The sequence below is a fragment of the Pristis pectinata genome, chromosome 5 (genome assembly GCF_009764475.1).
Source record: "Pristis pectinata isolate sPriPec2 chromosome 5, sPriPec2.1.pri, whole genome shotgun sequence".
NCBI lineage: Eukaryota > Metazoa > Chordata > Chondrichthyes > Rhinopristiformes > Pristidae > Pristis > Pristis pectinata.
In genome coordinates this window covers 43,752,038-43,778,036 of record NC_067409.1, presented here as the reverse complement: position 1 = coordinate 43,778,036, position 25,999 = coordinate 43,752,038, and the positions used below count along the sequence as shown (strand labels likewise).

The 25,999-nt window shown below is 38.7% G+C and overlaps 1 protein-coding gene across 1 annotated transcript in view; it reads left to right on the top strand.

Annotated features, from left to right (window-relative positions):
- Positions 1-23,491, top strand: part of oxnad1 (oxidoreductase NAD-binding domain containing 1) — a 38,943-nt gene extending 15,452 nt beyond the window's left edge. The window contains exons 5-7 of the mRNA XM_052016072.1: positions 6,790-7,032; positions 12,523-12,634; positions 22,161-23,491. Coding sequence (XP_051872032.1) covers positions 6,790-7,032; positions 12,523-12,634; positions 22,161-22,312 — 507 coding nt within the window. The 3' untranslated portion in view covers positions 22,313-23,491. The remainder of the gene's footprint in view (positions 1-6,789; positions 7,033-12,522; positions 12,635-22,160) is intronic.
- The last annotated feature ends 2,508 nt before the right edge of the window (positions 23,492-25,999 follow it).

Genomic DNA, 25,999 nt, shown 5'->3' with positions numbered 1-25,999 from the left:
GTATTTTTGGTTCCCAGTACACCCAATCATTCTATGTCATCTGGAGTGAATTAAGTTAGCTGACTTGTGATAGTGAATCAAGTTCTGATGAAAGATCATCAACTTGAAACTTTTAACTCTTGCAAACACAAGGGACTGCATATGCTGTCATCTGGATGCTTTGACCATCTCTCTGCCTTTATAAATGCTGCCTAACCCACTGAGTTCCTCTGACAGCTTGTTCTTTGCACCTTTAACTCTTGTGCTCTCCACAAATGCTGCCCGACCTGTTGAGTATTTCCAGCATTTTCTATTTTTGAGAAGTTTGTCATCGCTGTTTACTAATTCAGGACTCTCTATTACTAGTCTATTACCACACTTTCTAGTATGCAGTAGAAGAATAGTCAAATTGTGTGAAATGATGAGGGAGAATCTGCTTTTATATAGCAGCTGTTCACATACTTGAAGTGCAAAAAGTTCTCTATTTTACAATAAATTAGAAGAGTGTTTGTAATATTATTTGCTGTGCTAATTATTTTTATATTTTTAACTAAATATTTGTTAACTAAGCTTTCTCCTATTTGGTTATTAATGCTGGACAACAGTTGGTTATTGAGATTTTTCCATTAATAACTCAGTACTACAGGGTCTGTTTCTTATTTAAAATTAGTTATAACGTACATTTAAACTGGTTGACAAAGTGCATATTTTCTACCTTTTTTCTTTGATTTCAGAACTTACAGTCTATGTCAGTGTGACCTCCAGGTTCTGATGTATATACATCTCATTGCAGAGACACAAAGAACTGCAGGTGTTGGAAATCTGGAACAACACACACAAAATGCTGGAGGAACTCAGCAGGTCAGACTGCATCTATTGGAGGGAAATGAACAGTCAATGCTTCTGGCCAAGTCCCTTCATCAGGACTGGAAAGAAGAGGGCAGAAGCCAGAATAAAAGGGGTGAGGGGAAGGAGCACGGGCTGGTGGGTGATAGCTGAACACAAGTGAGGGGGGGAAGGTAGGTAGATGGAGGGGGGAGTTAGTGGGAATGATGTGAGAAGGTGGGAAGTGATAGGTAGAAGAGGCAAAGGGCTGACGAGATGGAATCTGATAGGAGAGGACAGTAGACCATGGAATAAGGGAAGGTGGGGAACCAGAGGGAGGGAGGAAGGTGGGGGTGATTGAGAGGGTGGGGGAGGGGTAAAGGGGCCAGAGGGATAAGGAAAAACCAAAGGGGGAGGGGGGACGAAAGGGAGAGAGTGGTTACCAAAAGTTAGAGAAATTGATGTTGATGCTGTTGGGTTGCAGATTACCAAGACAGAATAGGAGGTATTGTTCCTCTAATCTGCATTTAGCCTCAATGTGGCAGCAGAGAAGGCTGTGGACAGACATGTCAGTGTGGGAATGGGAAGTGGAATTAAAATGGCTGGCCATGGGAGATCCTGCTGTTCTGGCGGATGGAGCAGAGGTGCTCAAAGAAGTGATTTTCTTTATTCCCCCCCAGTCATCTGCATTGGGCACAACCGATGTAGAGGAGGCTGCACCGGAAGCACCGGATGCAATAAATGATGGCATGTGAATCACTTCTCCACTTCTCACATTCCCACTTTGCTCCTTCCCCAGCAAACCCCCCCCCCCCACCCCCCCCACCAATCTGTATTCACCTATCACCTGCCAGCTCGTGCTCCTCCCCACCCCACCCCCTTCCTTTTATTCTGGCTTCTGCCCTCTTTATTTCCAGTCCTGATGAAGGGTCTCATCCCAAAACGTCAACTGTTCATTTCCCTCCAATAGATGCTACCTGATCTGCTGAAATGTCTCCAGCATTTTGTGTTGCATATTATTACCACTAGCTGGTGCTATACCACCACTTCACTGCCAGAATGCAGAAGTTAGCGAGACGCGAAAAAAATAAGGATTTACTTTTAATTGTTTTCTGTTTGTGAAATAATCCAGTTGAATTAAAAAAATATATCTTTCAGAATAATTAATGACATATTTCCTTGATGGCACTACTGGATGGAAGTGATTCATTTTTCCTTATAATTGTGGTCAAAAGTGCTACGTGCAATTTTAAATCTTTGGAACTTGCACATGCCTCTGTGCCCAATCCAGATCTGAGCTTCAGTGGCTATTTTACCCATCAGAATTTTTTCTTTATTCTATGCGGATATCACTTAGTTCCCCACCTTCTTCCATACCCCACTGCAATAAATTGCAATGAACATAGGATGAAAGTTCAATTTTGGTACTGAATTCTTAGAGGAATACTGATTTATGTTGCCTTTTTCTATATCCTATAACTTTTAGGAATTGGAACTTTAATAAAATTCTTTAATGGGTAACATAGTGCATAATGTAAATTGGTGTTGTACATTTAATTTTCATCTTTTAAATTAAGATTTTAAGACTTGAAATTTCATCAAAATATTATGAAGTTACTCTGATTACAGAGTTTCTTCTGTTAATAGCTGAGTTTATAAATTGGGAAGACTCTGAGTTTAATTTCTAGACTGGTGCTCAGCTACTGAACCTTGGTTATTATGGTGAAAGAATGCTGCATTTAGTCTTGGAGCCCCAGGGGTCATGAAGTCAAACTGAACCCCTGTCACCATCCAACAAGCCATGGATCTGGGTGAACAGAGCGTGGCTTGAACTTAGCAGTGACACCCTCAAATCTAATTACCTGCTGGTGCTCACCATCCAGAGTTGTGCATGAATATTTGCCATAGGAAGAGTAGTATAGAGCTCCTATGGAAGTATATCTTAACACAGTGAATGGTTTGATTGGGAATGGCAGGGTCTAAGGGAGCAATTGGTGGTTATGGTTGGTGGAGGTGAGGGAGAAATTGATGATGATGGCTATTGTTGGGATCTGCAATTTCCCTTCCAGTTCAAAAGTTAGTTCAGACGTTTGCGTGTAAATGAAGACGAGTTTAGCTTATCTATCCTATCATTCCATGGAACAGTACAATCGACCCACACTGTGGTCTTTTACATAAGTGTAGGAGCTTTTGTATCCACCACCTCACCCTGATGTTGGCTCTGGTTACCACTAAGAAAAACTAATAATTTTAATGTTACTTAAACTGCTGATGTATATAATTTTTTTAAAGCTTTAATTCAAAACTTTGGTTTGAGAAACACATCTTAATGCTTGTGTAAATTTCCATTTATTTTGTACCCAGAATAAAAAAAAATCCTTCTGTGAATTAAGCTATGAAAATATAGTACTTGTATTTATTTTGTATAGTTCCTTCCTTGTTACCATTTGACTTCTAAGTCAATTAGGAAGTGAAACAATTGTTATTACAGATGAGCACTGATTAGTTGGATTTCTGCTACAAAGCTAAGGAAATTCTATTGAAAAAGTGAAGTAGAGAACTGAAAGTATTGCCCCTTTTTAAATAAAAACAAAACTAACAAACTTGACTCCCTTGCCTTTTTATGGCAACGGAGTTGTAGAATCACCAGCAGCAGAAATTGAATGTACATTCTGGGTAGTTCTAATTTTGGATTGAAAGGTTGAACAGGCAATTCCACTGCAAACTGTGTCCAAAATTGCACAGAAATTCTGCACAATTATTTATAAATCACCAAATGTAAACCTGCCATGAAGTAGTGCACTTGGACAAAACTTAAAAGTACAATGTTTTAAAAACAAAATGTTCAAGATTGTCTACCAGACAACCTGGACCCATTGCAATTCGCCTATTGCCGAAACAGGTCTACAGCGGATGCCATCTCCCTGGCCCTTCACTCAACTCTGGAGCATCTGGACAGTAAAGACACTTACGTTAGACTATTGTTTATTGACTACAGCTCTGCCTTCAATACAATAATACCAAGCAAGCTTGTCACCAAACTCCGAGACCTAGGACTCAACATCTCCCTCTGTAACTGGATCCTTGACTTTCTAACAAACAGACCACAATCAGTGAGGATAGGCAGCAGTTCCTCCGGCACGATTATTCTCAACACTGGTGTACCTCAAGGCTGTGTCCTCAGCCCTCTACTCTACTCCCTATACACTCATGACTGTGTGGCCAGATTCTGCTCTAACTCCATCTACAAGTTAGCAGATGATACCACCGTTGTAGGCCGATCTCAAACAGTGATGAGTCAGAGTACAGGAAGGAGATAGAGAGCTTAGTGGAATGGTGTCATGACAACAACCTTTCCCTCAATGTCAACAAAACTAAAGAGCTGGTCATTGACTTCAGGAAAGGGGGCAGTGTACATACACCTGTCTACATCAAAGGTGCTGAGGTCGAGAGGGTTGACAGCTTCAAGTTCCTGGGAGTGAACATCACCCACAACCTGTCCTGGACAAACCATGTGGATGCCATGGCCAAGAAAGCTCACCAGCCCCTCTACTTACTCAGGAGGCTAAAGAAATTTGGTTTGTCCCCTTTGACTCTCACCAACTTTTACCGATGCACCATAGAAAGCATCCTATCTGGATGTATCACGGCTTGGCACGGCAACTGCTCTGCCCAAGACTGCAAGAAGCTGCAGAGAGTTGTGGACACAGCCCAGCACATTACGGACACCAGTCTCTCTTCCTTGGACTCTGTCTTAACCTCTTGTTGTCTTGGTGTAGCAGCCAGCATAATCAAAGACCCCACCCACCCAGGACATTCTCTCTCCTCTTCCATCAGGTAGAATATACAGGGCACGTACCACCAGACTTAAGGACAGCTTCTATCCCACAGTGATAAGACTATTGAACGGTTCCCTTATACAATGAGATGGACTATGATCTCATGATCTACCTTGTCGTGACCTTGCACCTTATTGCACTGCACTTTCTCTGTAGCTGTGACACTTTACTCTGTACTGTTATTGTTTTTTTTGTTTACCTGTACTACATCAATGCACTCAATACTAACAATGTAACTGCACTGTGTAATGAATTGACCTGTAAGATCGGTTTGTAAGAAAAGTTTTTCACTGTACCTCGGTACAAGTGACAATAATAAACCAATACCAATACCAGATTGTCCTTTGTATGTTTGTTTTTGCTGAGTTTGATTAATACCATTGAAAATGGGTTATCCAAAATCATTTGAAATAATAATCTTTGTTTACAAATTACAGATTTTTTTTGGTTTATTAAAGAAAACTTTTCTTGTTGAATTGGGGTACAGTAATTGGTTCCTAAGTAAATCTTATAAAACCTTTTGAATGTATACCTATTAATGACATTGTAACTCAAGTTTTAGTTAAAGACTCCTACTCTTGCAAATGAATGAAAATTACAAAAATACCAGTAGTAATTTGTTTTGTGGACAGGGTGAGCTTCTGCTGTAATGTCTTTGAGTTTCCAGAAAATATTAGGAAAAACTGGAGTTGTACTGCAATTTACACTGAAAATTTTGCAAGCTACAGGAAATACCAGGCTACAACCTTTAACATTGGCCTCATGATCAATGTTAAGAAAGTAGCAATTAAGAGGCAAGCCTTGTATTCTGTCTTCAGTATTTATTGATGGTGTAGCTAACCTTTTGTGACTCAATTGCTTCTTTGGGAATTAACTGACTGATTTAGGAAGAATAAGTATATATAAAGACTGTATTCACATGAATGCATTTGGAGTAAGCATGGAGCTGTTTTGAAGAGCAAGCTGATGGCTGAAAGGTGAGGTTGCCAATCAAGCCAGTCCTGCTTCAGGGGGTTCCATTTTACTTTATTGCCCCTTCCTCCCTTCCACGCTTTATTTTTAAACATTAAAGGAAAAAAAATGTTTTAATATCTAAGCTCACCACCTAACTTTACCATATTTTCTGTCCAACACCAGAAGAGGGGGTGGGAGGGAATACCCTCTTTACCCCCACTCCCCCACTGCCTCTCCCAGATTGAAAATCTAGAGCCTGCAATGGTGCATGCTTCCAGTCAGAAAGTTCATAGTAGGACCTAATTGTGGAAAATGAGCAAATGCACTTTCTTGAATGCTGTTGAATCTCAATTTATGATAAACCTGAATCTCCATCAGGCTGATTAGTCATCCAGAGATGTGTAGAGAGACCCAAAATCATGAAGACCACAAACGAGAGAAGGGAAGAAAATGCATTCCTAAACATGGCCATATTTAAATGTGAACAGGCAAATTGCAACTGTTGTTTGTTGAACTGACCTTGTTTGTATGAATTGAGTAGCTTCTGTTTTTGAAGTGTAGCAAAGTTGATATGACTAATGAATGTGGTAAGAAGCTATCTGAAATGTATTCTGGTAGTTTTCAAGTGGCCAGCAATGCTAGGGCAAATGTTACTGTACTACTTATTAGTTAGAAAAGTAATAAACTGACTTTAAAATTGACACATCAATGAAATTTATTACACATACAGAGACTTCCACAAGCAAAACTTCACTTGTTTTTTTGTTTGCATCATAAGAACAAAATCAACATGCTACAATTTTTTTTCCTAAAGGTACTCATTTCTTCAAAGCATGATGACACTTAGTGAAATGTGTTCAAATCCTGGAATTGCAAACAAATTTGGCAATGTTTTTTTAAAAAAATGTATTAATTCATTTTACTATTGAATTAGATGTAATGTACAGTGATTTATTTTAGCTTCAAGGCAAAATTACATAGAAATGTATTGATAACATTTTGATAACATTGCCTACTCAAAGTTGTTGAGTTTAATTTCTCACTAAATTTGCAGTATTAAGATGTACCTTTTTAAAAGACAACAGATATTCAGGAGGTATTTTGGTTTCTCAATAGAGCTCTACCACAAGTGGCAGCTTTTTTTAAAAAAAAACAACTGTTTTCTTGACAAAACATTTTATTTCTTTCTTAGTGCAACATTGGCTCAGAAGTAACTCTCCGTGTAGGAGGTGATTTCTTCTTTGACCCTCGGCCTTCTGATTCTCCAGTGGATCTACTATTGGTTGCAGGTGGCGTGGGCATTAATCCTTTGTATTCTATACTCTTGCACATTGCTGATCTCCATAGACTCCAAGAAACAAAGCATTGTAATTACAAACCAGGATCAGTACAGCTGTACTTCAGTGCTAAGAACACGGAAGAACTTCTTTTCAAGGTTAGAAAATCCTATTAATCTTTTTTACATTTTCATAATTGTAGTGTGAATTTGGCAGCTGGTGTAGCACGTGGATTGATGGGTACTGTGGCTCTTTAAACTAATTTATAGACAATAGAATAGACTTTATTTACGATTTTTAATGAAGTTTAGCAGTATATTAGATCTGTGGCTTAATTAAATTTCCCTGGCTATGAATTAGAAGCGTAATGTTGCCAGTGGAATTTCAACATTTCCTTTAGTATTTCGCTCTCTGAACTATTCACATAAAGGCAATGATGCCATCTGGCCCAATTCCTTTGGCCATTAATAATCTGTAATTGCTTGTTTGTGGCATTTTCTGGTTCTTCAATTTTTGTTTTGCTGCTGTCTTAATCAACAAGTTACTACCATGTCCACATGCCTTTTGCAAACATTTAATATTTCAGTTAAAATACATGTGGAAATTTGAAATTAACCCTCAGATGCTCATGGAATTTGGGTACAACATTAGACCACACTTCCTGTGACCCACCTTTCTCCAACAGCACAAGATTAAGAATGTAACAGAAAAATGGTATTAAGTTATTGCTACTTTTAGTTTCTTTGAAATTTTGTATTTAGTCAAACCAAAAACCTGTTCCGAAGCACCTCAATCAAATATATTGAAATAGATTAAGGCTCCTACAGTACTGTAAAAGCATGCCTTTGGTTTCCAATGACTTATCATCTTTGTAAAATAATTAAATTGTTTCATTAAAGTCAAACCTAACTAGAAAAAAATTGAGATGTTTGACGATGAGGAAGAAGCAGAGAGGTTTAGGAAGAGAGTTTTAAGTGTGCAGACAAAATGACAATGTTAAGCTGCATGTGGATGAGCACAACAATGGGAGGAAACTGGAGCTGAGGCCAAAGTCGAATCAACCACAGTCTTACTGAATTGTGGAGCAGGCCAAAGGGGTCCTAAAGCCTACTTCTCTAATTGTTTGTTCTATTAAAGATTTAAAAAAAACATTCATATACCAAAGGAGAAGTTGTCAATGGAGTTTAGCAAGATCAGGCCAAATAAATTTAATTTTATATTTGATGTGCAGATTGGAATACTGGATCATTTGACATTCATCAATCAGGAGGTCATTATGAAAAGTTAAATGATATTTAATGGGACAACTATCAGTAGCAGTATTTGAGAAGCAACAAAGGGTTAAAATTTTAGAATAGATAGGCATTTTTAATTGATCATGTGATGTGAGGCTCACTTGAAGAATGAACAGCACATGGGGCTGTGCGTTGTTTGTGCTGAAGTGTGCATTCAAAGAGTGGTTGGGAAGTTTAGGGTGGGCTTGGGGTGAAACTTGAAGCTTTACAAAAGTGAACGTACAGTTAATGCAGGTGATAACATAGGTGATGTTGGAACAAATAAGACTAGAACAGGACAAGGAACATTGCAGTAGCAGCGGAGGTGACTGGTATGACTGTCAAAAGAATCAAGAGAGCAAGGGGAATAATGAACAGCACATTCTTGATATGCATTTATTTTACCCATCTGATTGTAACCTCAGTTTTGCATTTCCATTCCCTACCCCTACCCCTAGTAAACTTTCACCTCCATGCTTACCTCTGCCTTTAAAAATATTCAAAGACTGTTTCCATCAGCTTTTGAGAATAAGGGTTCTAAAGGTACAAGACCCTCTGCAAGAAAACATTTTGCCTCATCACTGTCTTAACCTAGTTCTAGGTTCTCCCAGAGAAGGAAACGTCTTCTCCAATTTCACCTTGTCAAGATCCATCAAAATATTGTATGTTTCAGTCGTCACCTAAACTCAAGCAGATGCAAGCCTAGTCTGCCCAGCGTTTCCTCAGCAGACAACTTGCCCATTCCTGATATCAGTCTAGTAAATAGCTCTGAATGCTCTGAAACACTTCCCATGCACTTGCATCCTTGCATAAGCAAGGAACTGGTACTTCACACAGTGCTGCAGATATGGTCTGCAAATGCCATACATAACTGAAGTACAATATCCCTAATTTAGTATTAAATCCCCAGCTGTTATTTTTCTTACCAAAAATGACAATTTTACATTTCCCACATTATAGTTCATTTGCCAGATCTCTGCACAACTCACTTAACGAGGCTACAAAGGAATATTGATAGGTTGCATTCTTTCATACCTATCTTTGTGTCATCAGCAGCTTTAGCAACCATACCTCTTTAGTGCTGCATCCAAGTTATTATAAATAATAACACATCACTTGTTTCACATTATAAACCAGAAAAATACCCATTTTATGCCGACTGTTTCTTGCTAGCCAATCTTCTATTCACTCCAGTGATATTTCCTGTGCTATGAACTTTATTTTCTGAATTAACCTGATTCAGCACATTATTGAATATTTTCTTTAAATCTTACTATGTCCACTGGTTCCCCTTTTATCCCCAGCACAGCATTTCTTCAAAGAACTCCAACAACACTATTTCCCTTTCACAAAGCAATGTTATTTATTTATTACCACAGTGGAGCAGGCCATTTCGTCTATACCAGCTTCCAGCAGGTATAGACCATTTTCCCTGTAGCCATATAACTTATTCTTATTCACATGCCCATCAAGTCCCCTTTTGATTCTTCTGTGCCGTTAACCTACACAAAGGGACAACTTGCAGTAGTCATATAACAGACCGGGACATTGGAGGAAAACAGAGCACCCAGCAGAAACCCATGCAGTCACAAGGAGAAGGGGCAAACTCCTGCGTATTACCAGATGTCGGGATCAAGCCCAAATCCCTGAAGCTATGAAGCAGCAGTAGTAATCGCTGCCACCATGCTCCTCTAGACATTGCCTGATTATTAAATTAAAAAAAAAAAAATTTTTGTATTAAATTTTATTTACAGTGTGGTAACAGGCCCTTCCGGCCCAACGAGTCTGCACCGCCCATTTTAAACCCATATTAACCTACCCGTATGTCTTTGGAACATGGGAGGAAACCAGAGCACCTGGAGGAAACCCACACAGACGTGGGATAATGTACAAACTCCTTACAGACAGTGACTGGAATCGAACCCCGAGCGCTGGCGTTGTAATAGTGTCGCGCTAACCGCTATGCTACCGTGCTGCCCCCATCTTGAATTTTTTTTTAAAGTGCCCTAATTTATAACATTTTCCCTATAACAGATGTTTGGGTAACTGAATGTCTGCCTTTTTGAATAAAGGGAATATATTTGTTTTACTCCAATCTAATGGAATCTTCTCCACATTTATGAAATTTGTTGTGGAGATTAATGTTCAAGAATGAGAACGTATCTGAAATTCACAAATCTGCCATTTATTTTAATTTCCTTAACCAGCCATCTTTGTAACTTATAACTACAATAATTTGAGAATCTTTCATTATGGAATTAGGTTGACCCTGGTCAAACTCAATTCACCTAGCACTGGTCTGTGGCTGCTGCTTTTGAATCTGACCTGGGATGTGCTCTTGGTCTTCCAATTTTTGAATTGAGTATTATTCTTGTGTAAAATTTAATCTTTATCTGTAAGGATTTAAAATGCTGAATATTTTTTCTTAAAATTGCACTTAGGCAGGGAAGAATTCTGCAGCTTTTGCACCTTCGCGTGTAAACAACCATATGTTTTGTGATAAATACAGTTTCTGTGATCTGTTAATGTGTGATGTATTAACTTGTAAATTTACACAGCTTTATTCCCATTCTAAGTGCATGTTCCTAATAGCAACACCCCTTGACATAAAAAGAAAACTTTTTAATTTACAACTTGTTACAAAATCAGTGGGTGTTTTGAAGTAGACATTTGAATTTAAATTCACTTGCAAATCTGAAACAGAACATAGAACAATACAGCACAGGAACAGGCCCTTAAACCAAAGATGTTTGTGCCAAGCATAATTCCAAATTAAACTAATCCCTTCTGTTTGCACGTGATCCTTATCCCTCCATTCCTTGCAATATTTATGTGCCTATCTAAAAGCCTCTTGAATGGCATTATCCTATCTGCTTCCACTATTACACCTGGCAGCATGTTCTAGCCACCTATCACTGTGTAAAAGGGGGGAAAAAAAAAATCTTGCCCTGCACGCCACCTTTAAACTTTCCTTCTCTCACCTTAAAACTATACCCTCTAGTATTCAGGTTTTATACCCCAGAAAACAGATTCTGGCTGTCTACGCTCTCTATGCCTCTCATAGTTTTATCAACTTCTATGAGCTCTCCCATCAACCACCAACACTCCAGAGAAAACAATCCAAGTTTGTCCAACCACTCCTTTATAACTAATACCCTCCAATTCAGGCAACATCCTGCTAAACCTCTTCTGAACTTTCTCCAAAACCTCCACATGCTTCCTGTAATGGAGCAACCAGAAATGCACGCAATATTCCAAGTGTAGCCGAACCAAAGTTTTATACAACTGCAACGTGACTTCTCAACTCTTACTCTATGCCCAAGCGATGAATGCAAGCATGCCATACTCTCTCTTTACCAATAGTAAGTGTTAACAATGTTGAATTGGCTAGCAAGACATTTGTACTCAAAAATGTTTAATAAGATCAGAGATATGAACTCATTCTTTTAAAGTTAATCTCCTCCATTCCTCAGGGCCACCCTTTTATTGCTTCTCCATGAAGATGTACCTGTCAAAATCTACCCTTGGGGATGCTCCTAGGGAAAAAAATTTCTTGATTAAATGTATTAAACCATCAGAAGAATGTTCTTAAATCTTCTTTTACATTGAAGACTCAAAGTGACCTTGTGAAAACGCATTGACTTGAACATGCAGCTTGATAATGCTGTATGTTCATTGCTAATAATCTTTTAATTTGGGTATTAGCAATTGGAAAGCATTTTGCTGTCTTTGCCTTCATGCTTCTTGATGCCATTTTGTTCCTTTGGAGAAAAGGAGTCATCAGATCATAGTTAAGTACAGAAAAATTGTCAACACTGTCCCCTGAGATACCTAAATTACCACTGGTATCCAGAATGTTGACAAGATCGCATTCTTTAGCTGGAAAAAAGGGGTGTGGGCTACTTTCTTTACTGATCTTTTTACAGCCATGTGATTTGTTAGGTCACATTATAGTTGCCTCTGAAGTGTTGTCAGGAAACATGGGTAAGGATGACCTTGCTTAAGGATGTTGGTAAAGCAGTTGGGTTTCATAGTCGTCCCATAAACTAACAAATTTACTGCATTAATTTGCACCAGTTATCTTAATTAGGAGTTGAATATACAGCCTCTAGGTTGCTGGTCATGATTACTAAACTGCTATAAATCTAATTCAATTGGTTCTCCAAGATTTTAAGTTCCCATATTTGCTTCACTGATTTTATAAGGTTCTCTTGGATAGGTGAAGTGACCCGGAAGGGAGGGGTTTCCTCCCTCCACTTTTCACTAGTGTCCCATCCACTAGCTTTTCTGGGCACATTTCTCATTCCTCCAGTGAAGTTAGTTTTTTTTTTAATTATTTATGCAATTAACACAGTGTACCAATCTGTTTTCTAGAGAAACATCATAAACCTAGCAAAGGAGTTTTCTGGAAAAATTAGCTGTCATTTTCATGTGACACAGCAAAGTTCTGAAGAAATACCTGAAGAACTCCTGCCTTACGTAACTGGTAAGCTTTAGAAATGTTTTGGTTTTGTTAAATTCAGTTTGTAGTAGGTTTAGCACTGTTGCTAAGTTTTAATTCCGATCAAGAAACAATAACTCTGTACCCAAGAAGATAACCTCCATCTTCAAATAGAAATGAAAACTTGATGAATAGTTCAAAACTTGTATTTAAAAAAAGGAAAAAATGGAATTTGCAGAAACATGATTAGATGAGAATTAACACACAAAGGTACTGGAGGAACTCTGCAAGTCAGGCAGCATCTATGGAGAGAAATAAACATTTTGGTTGAGACCCTTCAGGACTGGAAAAGAAAGAGGGCAGAAGCGAGAAAAAGAAGGAAGGGGGAGGAGCACAGGCTGGCAGGCGAGAGGGGGAAGGTAGGTGGGTGGGGGAGGGGGAGATGTAAGAAGCCGAGAGATGATAGGTAAAAGAGGCAAATGGCTGAAGGAGGAGGAATCCAGGAGAGGGTAGTGGACTATGGAATAAAGGGAAGGGGGGGGGAATAGATGGACAGGTCATGAGGATGGGGGAAAGAGAAGGGGTGAGGGGACCACAGGAATGAGAGAAGAGGGGTGGAGAGGAGGGAGGGAAACCATTCCTTTTTCCCTTCCACCACTGTCAATACTGCCCTCAATCCTCCTATTTCCTGCATGTCTGCCCTCACCACCCCCCTCCAACAAAACAAGGACAGGGTTCCCTCATTTACCATCCCACAAGCCTCCACATCCAACACATCATTCTCCACAACTTCCACGACCTCCAACACTGGATCCCACTACCAGGCACATCTTCCCCTCTTTTTTTTCTTTTCACGCCCCCCCCCCCCCCCCCCCCCCCCCAACTCTCTCCGCGACTCCCTTATCCACTCGCCTCTCTCCACTGATGATCCTCCCTGCATATCCCTTCATCTGCACTCAGTGCTACACCTGTCCCTACACCTCCCTCACCACCATTCAGGGCCCTAGACGGTCCTTCCAGGTGAGGCAGCACTTCACCTGTGAATCTGAAGGTGTCATTTATTGCATCCGATGCTCCCGGTGCAGCCTCCTCTACATCAGTGAGACCTGATGCAGATTGGGTGACCACTTCGTCGAGAACTTTCACTCCGTCTGCCACGAAAGCAAGGATCTCCCGGTGGCCACCCACTTCAATCCCACATCCCACTCCCGTACTGACAATGTCTATCCATGGCCTCTACAGCCACGTTGAGGCCAGACACAGGTTGGAGGAACAACACCTCATGTTCCACCTTGGTAGTCTCCAACCTGACGGCCACAACATCGACTTCTCTAACTTCCAGTAACACCTCCCCTCTTTTTTGTTCCCCCCCTTTTTTCCCTCATTCCTGTGGCCCCCTCACCCCTTCTCTTTCGCCTTCCCCGTCCATCTATTCCCCACCTCCATTCCATGGTCCACTGTCCTCTCCTGGATTCCTCCTCCTTCAGCTATTTGTCTCTTCTACCCATCACCTCTCGGCTTCTTACATCTCCCTCCCCAACGCACCCACCTACCTTCCCCGTCTCACCTGGACTCACCTATCACCTGCCAGCCTGTGCTCCTCCCCCTCCCCCGACCACCTTATTTTGGCTTCTGCCCTCTTCCTTTCCAATCCTGATGAAGGGTCTTGACCCAAAATGTCAACTGTTTATTTCCCTCCATAGCTGCTGCCTGACCTGCTGAGTTCCTCCAGCATTTTGTATGTGTTGCTCCAGATTCCAGCATCTGCAGAATCTCTTTTGTCTCCTGGATAAGAATTAATATTTCAGGTTGACATTAAATCAAGGCTCCTTAATTTTATGAACAAAAACTTTTTTTTATTGCAATTGTCACAAATTCGTACAAAGTGTGTATCATTTGTGGTTCATTGCATAGCTCCCATTCAGATACTTTGAGTGCTGTTGAATTATACATATGTGGAATCTTGTTCTATGTCAATGTTTTGCTTGTTTTTTCATTATAAAGTTAAAGCCTCATGACCTTACACCGATGTATGAAAAACAACCTGATTCTTTGACGTATTACCTTAAGTTTGTGGTGAGGTGGCGGAGAAAAGATAGATCAGTACGCCAGATGATTAGCAAAAAGAGTAGGTGGATATAGATGTCCAGATATAAACTTCACCAAAAGCTAAGATTTAGTAATTGAGAAACTAATGCAGTATTAGCCATGGCTCAAGGAAATTGAAATTCAAAAATGGGGAACTAATAATTATTGAGACTTCACTCAGTGTTTTATTCCTGGAGTGGGTTTAGTGCAAGTTCACCATAATGATACCAGATCTAAAAGGTTAAGTTGTAGAGTACAGTTATGTAAACTTGGCTGCATTTCTTTGAGTTTGGAAGTTTGAGGGATAACCTAATTGAGGTCTTTAAAAATGAAGATGCTCGATTGAGCTTGTGCAAATGGTTTCTTGTGGCTGAATCTAGACCAAATGGGCCTAATCTTAAAGTTGGAGCCATTTGGGAACTTTCTCTACATGGAGGTCAATGGAAATCTTTAAGCTCATTTTCTGGAAAGGCTATGGATGATGGTTCAATTGAACTTTTCAAGATTGATACTGCTAGATTTTTGTTTTGCTTGGATAAACTATTGAGGATAGAAAAAAGGTGTGTGTGTGTGTGAATTATTTCTGCAATCAAAGCACACAAGCCCTTCTGTACTTTTTTGTAAAAAGGCAAATAAATGTTTAAATTTATTTTCCACAAAAGCAAAAAAATTTATATCACACCTTTTGCAGCATCAGAATTTTCCAAAGCATTTTAGAACTAAGTGACCACTTTTTGAAGTAGGGTAGTGTAGGAAATATAACAGCAAATTTGTGAGCAGAAAATTCCCATAAACTGCAATTTGATATTGGCCAGGTAATTTGCTATCTTTAGCGTTATTGATTGAGAAGTAAATATTGGCCATGCTAACAGTGATATCTCCAAATAGCTCCATGGGATCTTTTACATCCTTCTGAAAGAGCAGACTGTTCAGTAGAAACATGTCTGCTTATGGCAATTGTCACTGTATGTTTCATGCCTCAGTTATAATTGCAGCAGTACTGAAGTGAAGGATGGAGACTCTAAATTAAAAATAATCTTGACTCCTCCCCCAATTCCCTAGCCAATAAAAAAAAATCCATTACAATGTGAACAGGAAAACCTGAAGCAAACTCACACTATATATAATAACAGTTAAAACCCACCCTCTAAAATAAAAATGAGTCCATTTTACATTAGACAATTGCATGGATGTAGTTTTGTGTTTGCAGGCAGAGTAGGAGACCATTCAACCCACTGGGGTTATGCCATTTCCCAAAAGAGCAATCCCATTAGTCCCATTCTTTTCTCCCCACCCCTGCTGAGTGTTTCAGTCATTTTGTTTTAGACTTTCAGCATCTGAAGTTTTTACTTTTAGTCTACAGCCAATTTGGTGGTTTGTTTTTTTTAAAGTTGCAAAATGCTAGCTGGAGACCTTCACGGCTCTCCTGTGGATAGCCTTCATTGTTATCTGAAATATGGTAAATTTTTCAGGATCTCAGCGACATTGAACAGAATAGCTAGAATTAACCAGTAAATTAGATGACGTTCTTTGTCAGGCATTCTGTTCCAAATTCTCATTACATTATTTTTTAATCTCCTTGCATTATTTGAAGTAGTACAGCAGATTAAATTTATCGATTTAAATTAGTGGGCTGGATTATGATTGATCTAGTGCATTCCTTCACAAGACAAGGGAGCAGAAGCAGGCCACTCTTTTAGCACAGTCACACTAATCTTTTTGCAGCCTCTGATCAAATTGAGCAGATCAAATTGAGACTACCTTTTGGTAGTCTCATCAAGCCGAATGAGTTACAGGCAATGACTAGACCTTGGGCAGCAGCATATCCTGAGGTCTTGCCCCTGGATCAGCCTGATAACCTTTTAGACTTTTTTAACTGTTTATAATTGCATTTGAGAAACAAGCATTTAAAACAGTTGAAAGAAATTAAAAATTACTTTTAAAAATTAAATTACTTACAATAACAAACCTGTTATTTAAAAAACAATAGGATTAAGTAAAATTTAAACAGTTACTTGCAATAACCTGCTCAATCAAGTATGGGAACCATTTTTGTGTATAAACATTAGAAGAAGGAATGGGCCACATGGCCCCTCAAGCTGATTCCACCACTTCATTAGATCATAGCTGTTCTGATTGTAACCTATACTCTGCATTACCACCTACTCCCTGTGACCTTTCATCGCCATGCTCTTGGATATCTGCCTATCTCTACCTTAGAAATATACAGATTCTGCCTCCACCATCCTTTGAGGAGGCGTTCCAAATACTCATGACCCCCGGGGGAAAAAAAAATCACCTGATCTCTTAAATGAAAGACCCTGTATTTTTAACTAAAGTACTTTATGACCCCTAGTTCTAGATTTTACTGCAAAAGGAGACCTCCTTTCCTCTCTGCATCTGTCCTCTTTATGATCTTGCTTTTCAATTAAAATGACTTTCACTCTTCTAAATTTTGAGGATACAAGCCTAGCCTGTTGATCCTTGCTAATGAATATCTCCTACTTCACAGCTTTCATTTTTCTGAAAAAAGACATGAATGTACACCATATTTGAACTGATAGCCACAAGTACAAACGTAACTTTTAGACCTGGCATTGGAGATGAGAAAACTTCAGCTAAATTAGCTAATGTTTTTATTTTGTTGAATTAGGTACAGTGCCAAGTAAAATGGGCTTTGTGCGTGGCTTAAGTTCTAAATTCTGATAGATACAGTTAATCAAATTACATGCAAGCTAAACTACGACACACAAAGAGCTTTGCCAATGAAGCAACTGAGAGTGGAATTGGCAAGGGGGGAGGGGGGGGGCGGGTATATCACGTGACCCACAAGATCACATCTGTCAATCAAGAAGCATCAGCTGACATTTGGGGGATTCTTTCAGAATACACAATTAGATATATTTACCATAGAACAGTACAGCACAATACAGGCCCTTTGGCCCACCATGTTGTGCCGACCTTTAAACCATGCCTAAGACTATCTAACCCCTTCCGCCCCCATATCCCCCTATTTTAAATTCCTCCATATGCTTATCTAACAATCTCTTGAATTTGACCAACGTACCTGCCTCCACCACCACCCCAGGCAGCGCATTCCAGGCACCAACCACTCCCTGGGTAAAAAAAATACCTCCCTCTGATATCTCCCTTGAACTTCCTACCCATTACTTTAAAGCCATGCCCTCTTGTATTGAGCATTGGTGCCCTGGGAAAGAGACACTGGCTGTCTACTCTATCTGTTCCTCTTAATATTTTGTATACCTCTATCATGTCTCCCCTCATCCTCCTCCTCTCCAAAGAGTAAAGCCCTAGCTCCCTTAGTCTCTCCTCATAATCCATACTCTCCAAACCAGGCAGCATCCTGGTAACTCTCCTCTGCACCCTTTCCAATGCTTCCACATCCTTCCTATAATGAGGCGACCAGAAATGGACACAGTACTCCAAGTGTAGTCTAACCAGAGTTCTGTAGAGCTGCATCATTACCTCGTGGCTCTTAAACTTGATCCCTCGACTTATGAAAGCTAACATGCCATAAGCTTTCTTAACTACCCTATCCACCTGTGAGGCAACTTCCAATGAAAAGAAAAATTACAATGGGAAGACCTAACAACTGGTTAATGCACGAAATTAAAGATAATATCAGAAGAAATATGAGCAAAAAAGGTGGTAGGTCAGAAGACCACTTTTTAAAAATTGTAATCTGAAGAATGATGGGGAAGGGAAAAATTAGCATCCAAGATAATATAAAAATGGATAGTAAGAGCTTCTATGGCTTTTTCTTAAATTAACAAAATGGACATTAGTAATTCTCCAGACACATTTTCTATAGAACTAATGGAAAATAAGGAGGTGGCAAATGAATTAAACAGGTAGTTGGTATCAGTCTTCACTGTAGAGGATAGAAGCAACATGCCAGAAATAGTTCTAAATCAGGAGCTGGAAGAAAGAATTGTAAGAAAATTATCATCACCAGAAAAGTGGTACTGAGCAAATTGTTGGTGCTGCAGGCTGACAAATCTCCACGTCCTGATGGACTTCATCCTATGGTCTTAAAAGAAGCGATACTGAAATAGATAGTGCACTGATTTTAATTTTTCAAAATTCCCCTGATTCAGTAAAGATTTAATTAGATTGGAAAATAGCAAATGAAATTCCTTTATTCAAAATGGGAGACTGAAAGTGGGAAACTAGGGGTCAGCTACAGATTCTGATGAAAGGTCTTTGACCTGAAACTTCAACTTTTTCTCTTTTCACAGTTGCTGTCTGAACTGTCATGTGGTTCTTGCACTTTATTTCAAATTTCCAGCATCTGCAGTATTTTTGATTTTCAAACTATAGACTAGTTAGCTTAAAGTCTAATATTTTCCCTACAACAGAAGCTATTACTGAAGACATTATAATAGTGAACTTAGAAAAATTTCAGGATAATCAAAAAAAGAGCCAACAAGGTTTTATGAAAAGGAGATGTATTGGAGTTCTTTAAAGAAATAACGTGCTGTAGATAAAAAAAAAAGTGCAATGGATGTTCTATGCCTTGATTTCCAGAAGTGGTTTGATTTGGTGACACATCAAAGATCAGATAACTTTAAAAGGCTGTGGTTGTGAAATATGCTCTTGACAAAGATGGGTAGGAAAGTAAATTGTGAAGAGGGCATAATGAAGCTAGAGAGGGATGTGATAAGTTGCATGACTTGCAAAGATCTGGCAAATGAATATCATGTGAATTTGTCCATTTGGCTGGAATTTTTTTTTAAAAAGCATATTATTTAAGTGGTGAGAGAATGCAGAGCTCTGAGATTCAGGGTATCCTTGTTCAAGATTCATGAAAAGCTAGTATTCGGGTACTGCAAGTAATTAGGAAAGCTAACAATATTACTTATTCTGAAGGAAAGTGAATACAAAATTAGGAGTTATGTAGGGTATTAGTGAGACTAGACCTGGAGTAATGTGTACACTTTTGGTCTTACTTGAGGAATTATACCGATGTTGCAAGCTGTTTAGAGAAGATTTCCCAAGCTGATACTAGAATTAGGCTAGTTGCCCTATGAAGAAAGGCTGGGCTCCTATTGGCAGGAGTTTAGAAGCAAGAACAGGGGCTGCTTTGAAATGTACAAGATCCTGAAGAGTCTTGAAAGGGTGGATGTAGACAGGATGCTTCCATTTGTGGGTGAAACTTTATGCAATGAAATTACTTTTTGATACACATTCAGCTGTGGGTATAAAATAGATTGTTTACAGGGACAGGTTTTCTGTTACTGAGCTAGATTAAGGATGCTGGTGGTGGTTCCCCTTGGAGCAAAGAACATAAAACAGTACAGCACAGTACGGGCCCTCCAGCCTACAATGTTGTGCCAAACCTATATAAACCAACTCCATGATTAATCTAACCCTTTCCTCCACAGCCCATAGCCCTCTGTTTTTCTTACATCCATGTGCCTATCTATGAGTCTTTTAAATGTCACTGTTATATCAGCCTTTACCACCACCCCTGGCAGTGTGTTCCAGGCACCCAAAACTCTGTATAACAAAAAAAAAACTTCCTCTGACATCTCCCCTAAACTTTCCTCCACTTGCCTTAAACGGATGTCCTCTGGTATTGACCATTGCTGCCCTGGGAAAAGGGTGCTGGCTGTTCACTCTATCTATGCCTCTCATAATCTCATACACCTCTATCAAATCGCCTCTCATCCTGCGTTGCTCCAAAGAGAAAAGCCCTAGGTTGCTCAGCCTTTCCTCATAAGACATGTTCTCTAATCCAGGCAGCATCCTGGTAAATTTGCTCTGCACCCTCTCTAAAGCTTCCACATCCTTTCTAAAAGGAGGCAACCAGAACTGAACACAATACTCTCCAGTTTATAGAGCTCATGGCTCTTGAACTCAAGTCCCCTGACTAATGAAGGTCAGCACACCATACGCCTTCTTAACCATCCTATCAACTTGTGGGGCAACTTTGAGGGATCTATGGACTTGGACCCCAAGATCCCTCTGTTCCTCCACACTGCTAAGAATCCTGCCGTTAACCTTGTACTCCGCCTTCAAGTTCAATCTTCCAAACTGTATCACTTCACACTTTTCTGGATTGAACTCCATCTGCCACTTCTCTACCCAACTCTGCATCCTGTCTATATCCCGTTGTAACCTACAGCAACCTTCTACACTATCAACAACACCTCTAACTTTCGTGTCATCTGCAAACTTACTAACCTACCCCTCCACTTCTCATCCAAGTCATTTATAAAAATCATGAAGATCACTTGAGGGAAGATTTGATAAAGTTATACAAAACCATAACTGGATTAGATGGGGGAAAATAAAATTGAGAAAAGATGATCAAATTTACAGTGATAGGCAAAAGGGCATTAGGTAACATGGAAGAATATTTTTAAGCATTGAGTAGTTGTGACCTGGAATGTGCTCCTAGAAGTGCAGTGAATGCTGATTCAATTATGAATTTCAAAAGGGAATTGGATAGATGCTTACAGGTAAGAAAAATTATTCAGGTGAATGGGGAATGAGTGAGGAAGTGACAGACTGGATTACTGTATAAAAAGGAGAAAAAGACATTTTGGGTTGAATGATTCTATGAAACCTTGATCATTACATTTTATTTTAAAAATCTGCTCGTACATTCTCTGGGATGCCTCTAAAATCTAGAGAGAATCTGATGGCATATCACCATTCCAGGTTAATATATGTATAGCAGCATGAAGTGAATTGTCTTGTCTTCAGAGTGTCATCAAACAGAGCATGGTGGGTGGGGGAGGGTGAGCCATTATTCCAGTCCCTTTGAACTATCCACTTCTAATAAATTTCTTGCTAACTTAATCAGAAATGGAATTCATACAGTTAAGAGGAGAAGGGAGGAGCTTGGTTGTGGCATGGAGAATGCTAAAGCGGAGGTAGGTGATCAGGAGATAGAGATCATTTTTTTTGATGTGAATCTTGGCTTGGTGGTAACACTTGTTTCTGGGTTTAAACCCAACTCCAGGATTTAAGCATATAATTGACACTTAGATTTTGCTGTGTTCCTGAGGGCATACTACAGTGCTACAAGCTGTTGTCTTGTTAAAGAAATGTTAAATTCCGTATGATGATGCATAGAATGTTATGACAATTTTCTGAAATGAGCTAGGAATTGTTCCTGATATACTGGCCAATAGTTATTTCAAACAACACCAAAATAACAGAATTTTTTTTTCCCCATCGTGTTTAGAACCAATAGAGTTTGCAAGTTGTCACATTTGCTATGTTTAAACAGAATATTTATTTTAAAGTATTTAATTGTGTGTGTCATACTTTCAGATATTCCATGTTTGTGGATCTTGCTGTGGGAATGTTTTTTCTATTGAGTTTTTATTTATAATTGCTGTACTAGTTATTCATCATTAATGACCATGGCCAAGATGAGTTCTTGTGTAGTTTTTCTTTATTATATAGAAAATCTGGTTGACTGTAATTATTATGTTCATTTTTATTTTAGTTGGAAGAATATCTGAAGATACTCTGGCACATGTGTCAAAGGATAACCTCTGCTATATTTGTGGTCCACCTCCAATGATAGAGTCTGTTTCTCAACAGCTGGAAAAGCTTGGTGTTCCTAAAGAGAATATAATTTTCGAGAAGTGGTGGTAGTGAGAATATAAAAAGGCAATTGATTTCATTCTGGTAATCTGGCAGCATATTATTACTTTGGTATTGCATATTATTCTCAGGTGGCCTGTGCTTGGGTTTTATTCCCAGCTAAAATTGCTGCTGAATGCAGAAATACTAGTTTGAGATGGATATCATTGGTTGTGATGTTATTCCAGTGGTGAATGTAGCCAAATGATATGTCATGTCATGAATTGCCATTATATTGTTTCTATGAAAATCCTGAAATCCTATAAAACTCAGTAAAAGTTTACAGTTTTCATACTTTTCAGAACTGTGGAAAAGTAATAATTGTTGTTATTTCTACATTGCTTTGATGAACTATTGGAAATTAAGCTGCCACCCCTATCTTCATATCATTGCAAATTATTTTCCTTTTCTGGACCAGCATCTAATACAGCAATCAAGGAGCTAGATCTCAGTCTAATCCCCAGATGCAGTAAAGCCATAAAAGTGCAAGATGGCTTCCAGGGCATTATATGATGTCATCATGTCATGAATAGTTCCAGGAAATCTTGGTATGGAATGTTTGTAATATTGAAGGACATGTGCTTAAAATTATTGGAAATTTTACAACACAAGGAGAGCCTATGCCTGAACCCTGTTCAAAAAGAGCTACCAAGACTATTTCCACCTTTCAATAAAATAATAGATATTTTCAACTTTGGTCATGGAACCAATATTTTCATAACTTTCCTTAATGAGTTCTACATGAGCAGTTCAGCTATGCTGATTGTATATGGTTTTATTCTGAGTGAATTAGATATATAAATTATTACTGGCTTTTAATGAAAGTAGTAACAGCTATATGTCTCATCAAATTGCACCCAACATAGTCAGTAGCTATGCCTGTGATTCATATTTTTTGAAACTTCCTTGGAATATGGTCATGTACAAATATCTTGTATATGTATTTGGATAGACTAATGTGGTCTATACCTTCACAATTATTGGACAAGAAACAGTACAAATTTAACAGTAATTTATCATGAACTACACATCCATTATATTTGTCATGGAATGTTATTTCCCTTGCAATTGGTTTGTAGAATAAAATATTGACATTTTCTGTGATCTTATAGAACTGATGTCAAAAGGGGTATCTTTTTGGCAAAAAGGAAATCACACCTTGTGTCTGCTGCAATAAATTATTTAGACTGATTTCTCCTGTGTTTTTTTGAAATTGCATTCCTCATTTATCTCACTCTATGCATAAGCAGCATGAAGCTAATCCAGGAGGGAAGATCCCATGAAGATTTTCTTTTAACATCAAATAAAACCACATGTTCTTTTCTGGGACACTTTAAGAGAATCTCAAAGACCTTAAGTTCTTTATATCCCAGGATCTGCATCAGTCATATCTATTATTATACAAAACTTTTAAGAATTCTTTTGCACACATTCTTTGTCTAGTTAATTTTACTTTTAGCTTTCTATTTATCTAAACATGGTAGTATTTTGAAGTTTTAATAACTTAACTATTCCTTTATTACCTTTCCCCTTGATTGCAAGTTGGAGTGTAATATTACCTGTTGAACACATTCCCTTCCAATGTAAATGGAAGCAGTGGTGTCATGAAGTGTATAAAGCTGCCTATTTAGGGACCTTCATAGAGGTACAGCACAGAAATGGGATCTTCAGGCCATCAGTCTGTACTGACCATCAACTACCCATTTACACCAAACCTACATAAATCCCAATATTTTTGTTCTCATATTTTACCACTTACCTACACATTAGAGGCAATTTACTGTGGCTAATTAACCTATCAACCTGCAGGTCTTTTGGATGTGGAAGGAAACTGGAGCACCCAGAGGAAACCCACATGATGGCAGGAAGAGTATGCAAACTCCACCCAGATGGCGAGGGCCTCCAGTACTGCCAGGCAGTGGGTTGACTAGCTGTGCCACTCTGCTGCCCAATCTGGGCATTACTATAAGGCTGGCATTTATTGCCCATTCTTAACTACCATTGAGAGGGTTGTGGTGAGCTGCTGCCTAGAAGCACTGCAGTCTTTTTGGTGATGGAGTCCCAGAGTTTGGACTCAACAACTATGAAGAACCACTCCACAATTTAAAAATTAAGAAACTGTCTAATAATGAGTACAGAAAAAACTCAGTTGTTACACAGGAAATTTTCTGCAAAGTATGCTGTTACATTGCATCCATTTATTATTGAAGCACAACTTAAATGAGATGCTGGAGAAAACATGGGTTGAGCCTCATTTATAATGGCTTACTTCCAAGCACTTCTGAGATTTGCCACCTTTTTTTACTTCATTCCCCCCACCACCCTAAATTTTGATGCAGTGCTCTTATACTAATCAAAATTTAGTTCATCATGTTGCTGTTGAAGTAATGAAATTGTCTATCCTGCAGCTGACGAACATATCTGCTACCAAGCTGTTACTGATAAGTTTTCCATTACAAAATATTGTTTTCAAAAATATGAAACTTTAAAATATGAAAGTTAATCCCTACCACAAACTTTACCTTTCTTCTTAATATGTTGCAGCCATACCAGAACACAAAAGGGAAACTGTAACTGGGAATTTATGATACCTTTTCACTCAGGTGATAAATCATCATTTGCAAATGAAAAAGGAAAATTTGGGTCTAATGCCAGTATTATGCTCTCCTGCCATACTGGTTTATTTAAATAAGCCTAATAGAACAAAGCAAATCTAATGATTAGTCTTGCATTGTAATTTATTGTACCCACTGGCATGTTTATCTAAAATTAAAGAATTAGGAATGTAAATCCTAGAGGTCTGATGTTCTCTATGTTGTTATGCAATATTAACCTTTTACTTATAGCTGTATGTCAAATATGCTTCAGACATTTTGGTGCAGTATTTTATATGCAGCAGGTTTCCCACCCAACTTTAAATACTTTTAGTTAGTGAACATAGTTGTACATCTCAACATACTTGTGCATAACTATAAGTAGACATCAATTTGCTTCACTGGTGTATCTTAATTGATGCTGTTGCAAGCATTTTGTATATGTTGATAATTAAAACATAACTCAAGGTATCAATGAATATATGCAGTGAATAAAGCTACATAGAGAAGAAAAATCACTGCCTAGAAATTGGCTCACAGCAACTATGTTATGTATTTGAATTTCAGTATTTTCATATGTATATGTGAAAATTAGGACAATCTGCATAAATCAAAATTCTCAAAATTTGATTCTGCAATTCTGGCTGCAGTGTATGTTTACAGTGGTTGATGCAAAATATCATTCATCATGCAACACTCATTTGTAGCTGAAAGCTTGTTGTACAGCATGTTTTGTCAGCTGTTCCTTCTGTATTAGACCAGTGCCCGAGGTTGAACAACCATTGCATCCTAAATTGATGGGAATGGCAGAAACAAAATCTCAGAAAGAGATCTCCATTGGGATTTAGTTTTAATGTGAAGCTCACTAACTTGTATTAATGTAAATATTTCTGAGCTAATTAATTAGTGTGGCAGTTAAAAATAACCAGATCTTTAGACAGGTTGCAAGGAGGTACTTTCGTCTGATGCACCAACTCAATTGGCTGAAAGGTCTGTAAGTAAAATATGAATTTTAGCAGATTAATTCAAGTTCTTCCTTTTAAGTAGTTTCTGTTAACTGTAACCAGCAGGACTGATACATATGCAAATGAAAGAGGCAAAAATA